Here is a 14,513-nt window from a genome sequence, read left to right on the forward strand (position 1 = left end):
ATGAAATCCTGTTTAAAAAAAAAAAAAACTACTGTCTTATAAAGTGATATGAACTTATTAGTTTTTTACCAGATATATGCCTATCCAGTTGAAGATTTGCTTTGTGATCTATTCAGGTGGTTTCCTACCTATTGCCTTTCTCAGTTTGTATTTACTTTCTATCTCTCCTTCATATAACATAGGTAGTAAATATATCCTGGTATTTCATAAGTGTATAATGTTTGTATATTTCTGCACATAATTATATAAAGATTTAACGTGTATCTAAAACATGCATTATTTTTTGAAAAGTTCTTTAAAGTTGTGATTGCCTAATTTGCTTGTCTAAATGCTATTTTCTCAAAAGTGCAATTTGGACTATAGCCTGAGGAAGTAGTCTGTATTTTTCTCCCTTCCTTTCCTTTCTCTTCCCTTTTCTTTCTTTCTTTTTAATTCAGTCTTAGTTTTGAGCTACTTTTTATTAAGTACACTGTCTTTCTTTGGTACATATTTTTCCTGTGTTTCAGAGATGAGTATGCATCAGCCTTAGAAATGGAAACATTTGTAATAGGTGTGTTACAACTTTTGGATTTTATCTTTGTTTAGCTACAGCTCCTTCCATCCACATCTGGGATGCAGTGAACAAGCGGACTTTATCGATACTAAGATGCTACCATTCAAAGGGAGTGTGTTCAGTCAGTTTCAGTGCTACTGGTAAACTCTTGCTATCTGTGGGGCTAGACCCAGAACATACAGTTACCATTTGGAGATGGCAGGAAGGTAGGATTTTTTTTTCTTTGTAATTTTAAAAAATAAAAATGGGGTGATAGGAATTTTCTGTTTCATATTTGTGTTAACTTGGTGATTGAAACCATTATTCACTATTGAGCCCTACTCAATACCCATACACAGTTGTAGGTATGTTCCACTTTCAAAACCCAGTGAAATTGTAAACAAAGTATAAACTAATGAAAGTTATTAATATTATAAATGATTCACTGTTCTTTCCTTTCAGTAAGAAACTATGCATGTAAGTGTCTTGCTAATTATTATTTGGTTGGTTATAGAGGATCTTACTCAAGAATGCGATGAATTATATTGTTAAGTGATAATGGAACAGCAATAGGGTAATATTACTTTAACACATTTCGGACAAAACTTTTCGGTTACATAGCCATTATAAAAAGTGAAATTCATAGAACTACACAGAAAAAAATAAGATATGGTTTCTAAAATGCCCCTTAAATTATAATGAAGCTTTCCATAAATCACACATCACTTGCAAAAATATGTAAAAAGGACCCTCTACACTAGTAATTGTATGTCATGTGATTGCTAGGTAGCAGTGCAAGGGACATGCCCTCTCTCTTTTTTGGGGGCCGTGCCGGCGCAGCTTGTGGAATCTTAGTTCCCCGATCAGAGGGCCCTCAGCAGTGAAAGCGCTGAGTCTAACCACTGGACCGCCAGGGAATTCCCTGCTCTCTCTTTTTATAAGCATTTATTTTTTGAACTATATATTTTCAATAACTGTTTGATCCTGTAAAAATTAGCTTAGTTCTTATACTAACCTAGAAAATTTTGTTGTATCTTTTTTATCAGGTGCCAAAATTGCCAGCAGAGCTGGTCACAACCAACGTATTTTTGTGGCAGAATTCCGACCAGATTCAGATTCCCAGTTTGTCTCTGTGGGAGTAAAACATGTTAAGTTCTGGACATTGGCAGGAAGAGCTCTTCTTAGCAAAAAAGGGCTACTGAGCACACTGCAAGATGCCCGGATGCAGACCATGCTTGCTGTTGCATTTGGTGCAGTATGTTTCTTAAAATGCGTGTGGTAGTATAACTGTGAATTACCCAAATTGGACTAGTTTGAATTTTCTTGCCTTAGATAGATGAACCACATGAATGTTGTTTATATGGCACTCTAGTCCACTAATCCTTACATATGTCCTGGTCATGCATATATTTCATCTTTCAAATTCTGATACTTTCAGAAATCAGGGACTGGGAAAGAAAGTTAACGAGGGAGAAGGATTATAAAACATCTGAGTCCTTGGGCCACTGCCATTCTCAAAAGCCTTCATTAATTTTATAACTGTCACCCTAAATCTCCTAGGTTCTAATAATTTGTCAGAATGGGAGAAAGATAAGTCATGAAATGTGATTTTTCTAGTATTTAAGGTGGTACTTGGTTTAGGATTTCCTTTGCTTCCTATCTTCTTAACTCACTGCTTATTATGTAGTTGGAAGTGCTCTTGGCCAGTGTCTCTCATTAAAGGGAAGAAGTCGAGCACAGTTCCTGGTCTAGTTTACTAGGAAGAGTGTTCAAGAGCCATTTCCTCCCCTCCCCTCCCCCATTCCACCTGGGCTTGTGATTTACAAGACACATCTCTTTCCTTTAATACCTTGCCCTGGCCAGGCTTTTTAAATCCTTTGGTGCATCAAAAAACTAAGTCGGTTTTCTTACTAAAGTGTTTATGTGGGTATGTAATACTTGAAGGAAGAAAATTATAATTCTAGATTCTTAAAGAACACTTATATTTTTGAGACCATTGAAAGTGCTGGTTGTGCTATGTCGAACTTCAGTTAAATATTGTGGAGATTCTTAATACAAGACCAGTAATTCCTTTCCAGAAGAAAAACTTATGCATTCAAGTGTTTGACATTTAATATGCCCATGTACATTAACTTTCTTTGTGTATAAAATTCCTTATTTAGTCAATTGCCCATTCCCAATAGAAAATAAACTTGAAGATTAGACTGTTAGTCATATGTGAGGAGCCTTTAGAAATTATAAGTAAAAGAGTGATACTATTGCACGTTCATTGTTCTTTTGCCTAAATAAAAGCCTTCTCAATATTTTCATTAAAAAAAAGAATATTAGTCATAATTGACTTATGTTTGAAGCAACAGTGCAATCAGTGCGAATGTTTTGTCATATAACAAAATGGGTTGATGTTCAGTTTAAGCCTTTTTGAGCATCCTCTATGCTAGGGGCTATGAAAGGAGCAGGCGAAGTAAAATGTTAGTTTTTACATTCCAATCGCAGATAAGGCATGAATTAAAGATGCTCCTATATGACAAGTATTGAGTTGGCCAAAAGGTTCGTTCAGTTTTTCCTGTAAGATGGCTCTAGTAGCACTTAGCTGTCTTTAACTTCATTAGAAACAATTTTGTTAGATTGTATGTGACAGCTGTCATATCAGCGTGCATTTAAAAAAAGACTTATCAAAATTGGTGAATTTTTGTGTAGCCATTTTAATATTGAAGATGGAAGAAAAAAAGCAACATTTTCGGCCTATTATGCTTTATTATTTCAAGAAAGATAAAAACGCAACTGAAATGCAAAAAACAGATTTGTGCAGTGTATGGAGAAGGTGCTGTGACTGATTGAACATGTCAAAAGTGGTTTGTGAAGTTTTGTGCTGGAGATTTCTCACTGGACAGTGCTCCATGGTCGGGTAGACCAGTTGAAGTTGATAGCGATCAAATCAAGACATTAATTGAGAACAATCAACGTTATACCACGAGGAAGATAGCCGACATACTCAAAATATCCAAATCAAGTGTTGAAAATCATTTGCACCAGCTTGAATCGCTTTGATGTTTGGGTTCCACATAAGTTAAGCAAAAAAAAACCTTGACCGTACTTCTGCATGCGATTCTCTACTTAAACATAATGACAATGTTCCATTTTTTAAAATAAATTGTGATGGGCTATGAAAAGTGGATATTGTACAATAATGTGGAATGGAAGAGATCGTGGGACAGACGAAATGAACCACCACCAACTACACCAAAGGCCCGTCTTCATCCAAAGAAGGCAAGGTAATGTTGTGTATATGGTGGGATTGGAAGGGAGTCCTCTATTATGAGCTCCTTCAGGAAAACCAAACGATTAATTCCAACAAGTACTGCTCCCAGTTAGATCAACTGAAAGCAGCACTCAACGAAATGCATCCAGACTTAGTCAATAGAAAACACATAGTCTTCCATCAGGATAACACAAGACTGCATGTTTCTTTGATGACGAGGCAAAAACTGTTACAGCTTGGCTGGGAAGTTATGATTCATCTGCCGTATTCACCAGACATTGCACCTTCAGATTTCCATTTATTTAGGTATTTGCAAAATTCTCTTAATGGAAAAATTTCAATTCCCTGGAAGACTGTAAAAGGCACCTGGAACAGTTCTTTGCTCAAAAAGATAAAAAGTTTTGGGAAGATGGAATTATGAAGTTGCCTGAAAAATGGCAGAAGGTGGTGGAACAAAAAGGTGAATATGTTGTTCAGTAAAGTTCTTGGTGAAAATGAAAAATGTGTCTTTTATTTTTACTTAAAAACTGAAGGCACTTTTTGGCCAATCCAATATAATCACTGTTTTCCAAATATGAGATATAGAGATTAAGCATAAATGCTGAGGAATTTGAAGTAATATTAAATTGTAGGGAAATTAAGTGTACAAACTAGTATTCTCAGAAAGATTCAAGAAAATCTGTTTGTTTTTGATACAATCCAAAATCTTATTTTCTTATTGGTTCTTTCCATATTGTTTTTGGTGAAGGATCTTATACAAGTTGCTCTAAAAGTGAAGCTAAAATGAGACAAAAATAGCACATAATGCAGGATTTGATTTCTCCAGTTTTTGCATAAATGAACTATATATGAGGATTGCAATTCTCAAAGTCACCTAAATCATTCTTAAATTTTTGGTACCTTAACAGATTTATCTTATTTTGGATTCATTGCAGAAATGCATTAACTTTTGCTATTTTGATTTTAAGAAATCATGGCAAATATTAATTTTCATACACAATTTCTGAAAAACTACAACTTTGCTACAGATAATAGTTTTACTTTCCATGACAAAATACTTTATCAAACCTAATAAAAGTTATTTTCATTTCCTATTCCTATTCTTATTTTTAATCTCAGTTACTAATGACCTTTAAGTTATTTCTTGGGCAGCTAGAGGGAAGCAATCCAAAGAGATGATATAAACTAGAATTACAGCATTTTTGAATTGGAAGGGACCTTAGAGACCTTAGGGACTTAGAAATCCCTCATTTTACACTGAAAAAGTTGATACTCATAGAGGTTAAAAGTCTTGACCAAAGTTATTCCAGCTAATAAGCAAAAGATCTGGAAAAGGAAACGGCCCTAACAAAGCTAAGCCTTGAGTTCAGGTTTTCAGACTCTTGACTCTACTGTTTTCCCGCCATCCATGCTCTCTGTATCAAAAAGGTGACATAGCGCGACTCTCTCTCTGAGTCCACCCATGTGTCTCTCCACACGTACCCTTTTTCCTCCTAATAAACACTTTACTTGTTTCACTACCAAAAAAAAAAAAAAAGGCGACATAGGCTCACACTTACATAGAGAATTGCTGTTTGAACTCTATTTGAACTTTTCATGAGTTTATCTCCCCCTTCCCCACTCCTTTTCAGAATAACTTGACGTTTACAGGTACCATCAGTGGAGATGTCTGTGTGTGGAAAGACCACATATTGTGTAGAATCGTGGCCAGAGCTCACAACGGGCCTGTGTTTGCCATGTACACCACCCTTCGAGACGGACTTATTGTCACTGGTGGCAAGGAGAGGCCGTGAGTCCTCTTTCTTTTCACAGCCTTACTGAATATTCATGCGTTGTGATGCCTCTGGTTTGCAGTTAGTTATGTCTAGGCCACATGGATTATCCTCTGACCTTCCTCCTCATATGCGTCTCCTTTACTGCCTTTTATGCACCTTCTTGTTGATTTTTATTTCTGGTCTTAAATCCCTCCCAGTGTTTTTCACATTGTAGATAAGTCTAAACTCCAACGGGGTGATCATTTTTCTGAGGTATGGATAGGTAGCTATCCTGCAGGTTAGGAATTGATTTTCTTAATGTCTCTCTGCCTGTATAAATATTGGCTGAGTAGTAGGTGGTGATCTATGGGGGAATCTTTGCCATTGGACTCAGGATGCATCTCGACTGCCTGCTTTCTTTTTGGTTCAAACTGGATACTAAGGGATAAAATTCATACTGCTGCATTAGAAAAGGATGAGAGGATACTAGAAATAAACTTTGCCTTGTTTGCTTTTGCTTGAGGCAAACTTGTTAGATAAAATTAAGACCTCAAAATGTGTGCAGAGAGGCCTTTTTCTGAGTGGTTTTCAAATCTCCCAGTGGAAACCAGATACTTATCATTGATTTCCTACTAACATATTCATATGCATGTTAAAATGGAATGTATATGTGACCAGGAAGTAAGTACATTCCTATACAGCATTGAAAGAACCCACAGATATGCAGCAGCTTTTGCCTTTCACATAAAGGAAGACTGTATAAGAGAAAAAACCATAAATGGGCTATATTTATCTTTTGCATATTACTCTGACACTCGTGTTTCCACACCTCATCTAGTCTTGCACACTCCTACTCACTAGTAACCTACTAAACTGTTCAGTAGCATATTTAATAATAATGGTTGGAAAGAAATGTGCTGCTCTTTTGGCCCTGAAAATATATTCTGTAGCACAGCATCTGTAATCCTATTATCTAGCCTTGCATTTCCATTATCCTCTTAACATTAAGAATCATTTTGGGGACTTCCCTGGCAGTCCAGTGGTTAGGACTTGGCACTTTCACTTTTGTGGCCCAGGTTCAACCCCTGGTCGGAGAACTAAGATCCCACAAGCCACATGGCACAGCCAAAAAAAAAAAAAAATTCACTTTGCACGTTTCCTCAGTCAAGAAGTATTATGAGAGAGGATATATGATGTATGGGCAGGGGGCGGTGCTAAATAAACTTATGCTAATGTCAGAAAAATAAGTGTTCATAAAATAAAATTTGCTTAAACTGAATGTTTGAGACACTGTATCTTAAAATTACCATAGAAAGTTTATAAGAATATAAAGATTGGAGCTTCTTTTTCTGTTCTGCTTATAATTTAGTATTTGTTTATAATAAACATTATTTGTAATAGCCAATAATAAATGCTTCTTTTGGTTTGGGTTGTTATTTTCTTAGGTCAAAAGAAGGAGGAGCAGTCAAACTGTGGGATCAGGAACTGAGGCGATGCCGCGCCTTCAGGCTTGAGACAGGACAAGTCACAGATTGTGTCCGTTCTGTGTGCAGAGGCAGAGTAAGATGTTTCTTGAGGCATTACAGTGCAGCAGACAGTAGAAAACAGTTATTCCTGTGATTCTCTCACCTTTCGCAACTTGATGAATAATAACTTAAAGATGGACTTGCTTGCCAGTTTTCCTCTGCCTCTTCTCTGCTGCTTTCTTTGCAGAAAGACAGGAAGCTGTTCTCCTAAGCACTGTATCTAAACCTCCTTATTTTCTTGCATCTGCTAATTCAACTCTGGTAGACAGTTGAATTTATTTGCCAGTTGACTCGTTTTGATTAAAGCAGCTGTCTCCATTTGTTTAAAAAATACACATTGCTCTAAAAAATTTGACCATGCATGCACTCACAATAAGTGTATTTATAAATTACATACATGTATTATCCTGTCTGTGTATTAAATATTAGTTAAGCTTACTTTTATTTATAGTTATTTTTAACTAAAATCCGATACTTTCTTCCTGTATCCCAATGCACTTACACCTCTTTGGAGATCTTCAGACTAATATATCATAGTCAAAGTCAAAACTTTGATGACTGGAGAAGCGAGGTGTATTATCCTTAGCGTGGGCTCGCACATGCAGCCTGGCTCAGTGCTCTTGCAGATGCGCCTCTGGTCATAGAAAGCTTTGCATGAGCTAATGGCTGGCTTGCTACTAAATTAGTCAAAGCAAAAAATTCTCTGAAAGTATGTTATTTTGGTTTTGGACCCAAATCCAATGTGTGTATGTTGAGTTTGAGGGTGCTTCCCACACACCACCAAACAATTCTCCAACACCAGCAGCGTGTCCAAAAATTCAACTAAGTTCTGACAGTATCTACCAGAGAAGGCATTGGATTCCACAGGTTGAAGGTTCAATCCTACAAGACTGCTCCCCTCACCACCACGTCGGATGCCATGTTCTTACCTAGGCTTCTGACCAGCTGTAATTTGGAGTTCCCAGCAACTCCTCGTTGGACTTCAGACACCAGTCAGTTACCTGTCCTCTGACCCACTGCCTATAAGTTAGAGAGGGTTGTAGACCCCTCCTCAGGTTCAGTTATTTTGCTAGAGTGGCTTACAGAGCTCAGAGAAACACGTTACTTACTGGATCACCAGTTTATTGTAAAAGGATATAACTCATGAACTGCCAGATGTAGAACTGCACAGGGCAAGGTATATGGGAAGGGGAGAGGAGCTTCCATGACCACTCAGCCTGCATCTCCACGTGTGCACCAACCTGAAAGCTCTCCAAACCCTGACCTTTTGGGTTTTTATGGAGGCTTCTTATATAGTCATAATTGATTAAATCTTTCACTATTGGTAATTGATTCAACTTCTAGCCCCTCTCCCATCCCCGAGGTGGGGCGAGGAGAGAGTGAAACTGCCAGCCCCTAACCCCTAATCACATAGTAGGGTCTCCTGGCAACCAGCCCCCATCCTTTGGTGAGGTCCATAACAAAAGATACCCCTCTTTTGTTCATCACTTAGGAAATTCCAAGGGTTTTAGGAGCTTCATGCCAGTAAGCGGGGACAGACCAAATATATAGGCCATCCCCAAGTTAAAGTTTTTCGATTTTAAGATGGTGCAAAAATGATACAAATTCAGTAGAAACCATATTTCGAATTTTGAATTTTGATCTTGCCCTGGCTAGTGATGTGCGGTACAATCCTCTCTCGCGATGCTGGGCAGCGCAGCAAGCCACAGCTCCCGGTCAGCCGCAAGGGCCGACAATCAGTTCTCTTACAGCCATGCTGTCTGTACCGAGACGACCGCTGTGTTTTTCACCTTCAGGATAGTATTCAATAAACGACATGAGGTATCCAACACTTTATTATAAAATAGGCTTTGTGTTAGATGATTTTGCCCAACTGGAGGCTCAAGTAGGTGTCCTGAGCATGTTTAAGGTAGGCCAGGCGGTCATGTTTGATAGGTTAGGTGTGTCAAATGCACTTTTTACTTATGACATTTTCAACTTATGATGGACTTATCAGATGCAACCCCATCATAAGTTGAGGAAGATCTGTATATTTCTTACTCTTAAGTCACAGTATCACATAGGCCAGTAGGTCGTTCTCATATTATTAAGAAGAGCAACTGTGGTATCCCATTAAAATATATTGGCCCCACTTGTGTTTCAGGGCAAGATACTAGTAGGGACAAGGAATGCTGAAATAATTGAAGTTGGAGAGAAAAATGCAGCATGTAATATTTTAGTTAACGGTCATGTGGATGGACCTATATGGGGACTGGCGACACATCCTTCCAGGGATTTTTTCCTTTCTGCTGCAGAAGATGGGACAGTGAGACTCTGGGACATTGCTGATAAAGTAGGTATAATTTTTTTAAAAGATGTTACAATTTCTAAAAAGCAAAGTCCTAAATTGCTAGCACTTAAAGAACTATCTCAGCATTGTGTTGAGAATTTGGGGGAGAAACTGGTTTACTTTGTAAGTACTCTGCTTAATGTAGTTCTCTATGACTCTTTTGGTTCTTATGCAGAAGATGTTGAACAAAGTGAATTTGGGACATGCTGCTCGTACTGTGTGTTATAGCCCTGAAGGGGACATGGTGGCTATTGGAATGAAAAATGGAGAATTTATTATTTTACTTGTGAGCTCTCTAAAGATATGGGGAAAGAAGAGAGATAGACGATGTGCAATCCATGATATCAGGTTAGTCAACAAATGGAATGGTATGTCAAGGGTACTCTTTAAATGACCCAGCTTGCATTTGGAAAAAAGGTCCTTAGTGCCTGTAGCATTTCAACACATCATAAATTGTATTCTGAAATATGGCTGTTTGTATACTTATCTACTTCTCCTTACTAAATTATGAGTCCACTGGGCACCAGCCACAGTGCCTTATAATAGCAAGTATTCAGGGAATGTTTGATGAATAAGTATCACATTGGACATGTCCAGTAAGTTCATCCTGCCAAGAATTATCTTCCATCTTCCCTTAAAAGTCTGGAAAATTAGGGAGTTCCCTGGCAGTCCAGTGGTTAGGACTTGGCGCTTTCACTGCTGTGGCCCGGGTTCAATCCCTGGTCAGGGAATTAGGATACTGCAAGCCGCACGGCATGGCAAAAAAAAAAAAATCCTGGAAGGGCTTCCCTGGTGGTGCAGTGGTTAAGAATCCACCTGCCAATGCAGGGGACACGGGTTCGAGCCCTGGTCTGGGAAGATCCCACATGCCGCGGAGCAACTAAGCCCATGCGCCACAACTACTGAGCCTGCGCTCTAGAGCCCATGAGCCACAACTACCGAGCCCGTGTGCCTAGAGCGTGTGCTCCGCAACAAGAGAAGCCACCACAATGAGAAGCCCGCGCACCACAACGAAGAGTAGCCCCCGCTCGCCGCAACTAGAGAAAGCCCGCGTGCAGCAACGAAGACCCAACGCAGCCAAAAAAAAAAAAAAACCTGGAAAATTAAAGTTATAACCCCAAACATCTCTTAGAAAGCCTGAAAAATTAAACTTATAACCCCAAACGTCTTTTACTTCTCTTCATCTCCACTGAATATATAGTTCATTCATTTAATCCATAGTCATTGAACATCTATGCCCCAGATTATGAATTAATTAAAACTTTTCTTGAGCCTTTTTCAGTGCTTAAGCTTATATTAACAGTGGTTACCATTTACTGAGCACTTCTATGTGATCAAGATAGATTATTAAATCCAGGTCTGTCAAAAGCTTGCACTGTTTTCACCAGTAAAACCGTTTTTACAAATGAAACCTTCCTCAGATCTTCAGTATATAAAACAGTAATTATGGCTTCCCTCAGCTCTCCAGTTTCCCAAAGGTACATCAGCAAGACTTATGGAGCATTTTCAAAAAACTGAACTGTCCCATCCTGCTTTGCATCATCGATAGGCAAATAGTACTTTTATTATTTTAAAATAACTTCTTCAAGCTTCAAGTAGTATCACTTCATCTAATAACGTGGCATGCGTTAAGCTGGTCTGTGTCCCTTGCTATTAAGACATGATCTTTCCAGATGAAAGGCTCCTATCCTACTGAATTATGTAATTTAGGAATATATGTAAATAGTGGCTTTTTAAAAACTGAGCTATTTTTAAAGAAATTAGGAGATGAAAATTCAGGAACCACTTAATGTTGAAGTAAAATATAAACCTTTTGTTTTATGTAACACAGGCAAATATCAGTATACACAATCTGTTGTGCCTATCAGGTAAATCTGTTTGAGGCCATATCACACATTATTTATCTCAAATACTTATTTTTGAGAGCTGAAAAGTCAGTGGTCTTAAATGTTTATACTATTTCATGTGGTCTAATGCATCTTTTACATGTAATCTTTTGTTACATGTTCAGATTTAGTCCAGATTCCCGGTTTCTGGCAGTGGGTTCCAGTGAGAATTCAGTGGATTTTTATGACCTAACATTGGGTCCCACCCTTAACAGAATCAGCTACTGCAAAGACATCCCAAGCTTTGTCATTCAAATGGACTTCTCTGCAGATAGCAGACATCTCCAGGTACAGTACCAAGACTACGCGAATAGTTTTTTCATTTTGTTAGTGAATGCTTTTAAAACTCCTCCGTTCCAGAGCTTCTCAACTCTTGCCTTTTATTCACTACTATTCACTGTTTCTGCATAAATTCTTTACTATTCTTACCAGTCCTTTTCTTCATTTTTTTTGCTCACAGATTTTTGTGGTCATGTTTTAGTCTTAATAATGTTAGAAATGTAAATCAAGTAACACTATGCCAGTTTACTATAAACTACTTCTGGATTTTGCCTCTCACATGATGGAATTGTTCCATTTTAATATTATGAAAGGTCTCCACTGGTTGCTATAAACGGCATGTCTATGAAGTGCCTTCAGGAAAACATCTCATGGATCAGGCTGCCATTGACAGAATTACTTGGGCTACATGGACTAGGTAAATATTTCATGTGTCAGAAGGGAAGAGCTGACTGAAGGTCAGCTAGAACTGGAAAATCCTATTTCTGAACAGTTAGAGCCATTCCCACTAAGGAGCAGTAATTGAGTTTTAAGTTTTTGTTACCATCTTGAATTCTTCCTAAGAAGAGAATGATATACTTACTCATGCTGGGACCCCTTTTGATCAAATATATTTCTATGCTTTATCAGTTCTTTTAATTAAAGGAAATCAAAGTTGTGACTTTAAAAATGCCCTGATACTTCCTTAACATAAGTAGGTTTAATAACAGACAATGAAAACATGTATTGGGTACTGTTAGGCAACTGTATTATTTCCCTATCTAAAGGAATGCTATTGATAGCAGCTGTTAGAAATGAAACCTTATAAAATGGGTTCAGATTTGCTGGCTGTAGAACAGATAACCGTGCATAACCATCAATGAAAATGAAAAATGCCATCAACACTTTTAAAATAGTTCTATCAGTTATCATAAAGTATTAACTGACTTTTTAAAGGATTAATCTATAAACCCTTAAAATTATAGAAGTTCATTGAGAAAAGGTGTACTGGGAGTGAGGGAGTGCCGTCCCGGCAGGCTCAGGCTTCCAGGTAACACCTTGTCATAACTTACTCCTGTGTTTAAATAACGTAACTAGGTACTCAGAGGTTAATCACCAAGAAACTTTTTCAGTATGGTAAACCTATCTGTGCTATGGTGGATTTTTTTATTCCTTCTCTCTAGCATTCTAGGAGATGAAGTTATGGGAATCTGGTCCAGACATGCTGAGAAAGCCGATGTCACCTGTGCCTGCGTCTCTCATTCAGGAATCAGCCTTGTAACAGGAGATGACTTTGGCATGGTTAAGTTATTTGACTTCCCGTGTCCTGAAAAATTTGTAAGTTGACATTGGGTTTAGTATTTTATGTAACTTTACTCCTGATTTAGACTTCTGATCATTAGTACTCTTTCCCACATAATAGCTAAAATGTTATATTGTCTCATGATTTGAAAACACTTTTAAATTTGTGATTCTAAAATTTTCTCCAAACTTCCTAAATCCATTACTCTGAAATAAAAGCTATTAGAAATTGTCTCCCCTTGCCCCCAAGCCACGCCATCTTCGCAAACTGTCCTGTGATTAGTCTTTTATCAAACCTTTCATCAATCTGTTACCAAATTTCAAATGCTTTTCAATGAAGATCCATTACTAATTCTGAAAAAGCATTTCATCATTAGCTGTGCTCCAAACTGCTTTCTCTCTCCACAGCCCTCGTGATGGAGATAATGGTTCCCGATTAGGAACCTTTGACTTCTGTTTTCATCACACACCCTGAGCTCTGTTCTTGTTTTTTAGGCGAAGCACAAAAGGTTCTTGGGTCATTCACCCCATGTGACAAATATTCGATTTACCAGTGGTGATCGACATGTTATTAGTGCTGGAGGTGATGACTGCAGGTTGGTAACTTTCTCAGCCCAAGAAGAGCAGGACTATCTTTTACTAGTTGAGAGGTTATTACTATTTCTTCGACAGGTTCAGTTTATGGACTCAGCTAGTCATCATCATAAGGTAGCATAACCAGATGGCTCCTTGGAGTCGCATACTGTGTAAATACAGAATAAAAGGAGTTGCAAGAGTAAAGTTTTTACATATGTATGATTTGAAAGCTTAATTAAAAACATTATAAACTGTTCTGAAAATCTAGAAATATAATGCGCTCACTGCAGTCCTTTCTCTGATTGCAGTTTATTTGTCTGGAAGTGTGTACACGTGCCTCACTGAAAGACATGGATGCTGAGACGACTCCATAAAGTAACAGCCTCGAGAGACCAGCGCTGCGCACGAGGGAAGCCAGAACCGAACCCTGCGTGGTCGTGTGGTGCTAACTTAAGACTGTGACCGGGATTTATCCACGTTTGTCAAAATAGCAGAAAGATTGATAAGTTCAAAATATTTGTTAAGTGCACTAGATAACTGTCCATAATCCATACACTGCCAGGTAATCACATTTCAAGGAGGGACTGAATAAGTATTTGCTGGTAAAAGCCACCCCCCATTTTAGGGAGGATGCAGATTTGGCAGACTTCCTGGGGAGGTTTGGGAGACAGTGCTCCTCAAAAAAACGAACCAAAACCTTAAAAACCCAACTTGGATAATTTTCTTCCTCTTTTTAGCAAACCTTTTTCTTTTTAGAATTTATATTTTATTTTCAAGTTTCAGTTGTTTAATAAAATATTTTATCCTTGTGTTCACATAAGGAAATACACCATCACCCTAAAGGATCACAGGTTTTAAAAGGCAAACATAATTTTCCCTAAGAAAACACACACAGGCTTTACTGGAGAATATGATGCTTCTTAAGCATTAATAAAGTCCTGTTTATAAAGGACATTTTTCTCCTGGAAATTTTAAATTCAGGAACAAATCCAAAGTTAGTAGTGTATGATCGCTACATTTTCATTTTTGAGCTGTCAATCTTATGTTCAGAATTCATCTCTATAATTGAAAGAGTAAAATATGATCATGGC

General features: G+C 37.8%; 1 protein-coding gene across 12 annotated transcripts in view; it reads left to right on the top strand.

The window, feature by feature from the left end:
- Window positions 1-14,152, top strand: part of EML5 (EMAP like 5) — a 162,131-nt gene extending 147,979 nt beyond the window's left edge. For 3 of the 12 annotated variants that reach the window (XM_082383653.1, XM_082383648.1, XM_082383656.1), the window contains 10 exons: window positions 586-759; window positions 1,579-1,787; window positions 5,423-5,580; window positions 6,991-7,105; window positions 9,215-9,403; window positions 9,576-9,748; window positions 11,412-11,574; window positions 11,880-11,983; window positions 12,729-12,882; window positions 13,342-13,588. In XM_082383653.1, coding sequence (XP_082239779.1) covers window positions 586-759; window positions 1,579-1,787; window positions 5,423-5,580; window positions 6,991-7,105; window positions 9,215-9,403; window positions 9,576-9,748; window positions 11,412-11,574; window positions 11,880-11,983; window positions 12,729-12,882; window positions 13,342-13,563 — 1,661 coding nt within the window. In that variant the 3' untranslated portion in view covers window positions 13,564-13,588. Of the gene's footprint in view, window positions 1-585; window positions 760-1,578; window positions 1,788-5,422; window positions 5,581-6,990; window positions 7,120-9,214; window positions 9,408-9,575; window positions 9,749-11,411; window positions 11,575-11,879; window positions 11,984-12,728; window positions 12,883-13,341; window positions 13,589-13,730 lie in introns of those variants that run through there. The other 9 variants (XM_082383652.1, XM_082383655.1, XM_082383654.1 and 6 more) reach the window with 8 other exon arrangements.
- The last annotated feature ends 361 nt before the right edge of the window (window positions 14,153-14,513 follow it).

This window comes from Balaenoptera borealis, assembly GCF_965194805.1.
Source record: "Balaenoptera borealis genome assembly, chromosome: 3".
NCBI lineage: Eukaryota > Metazoa > Chordata > Mammalia > Artiodactyla > Balaenopteridae > Balaenoptera > Balaenoptera borealis.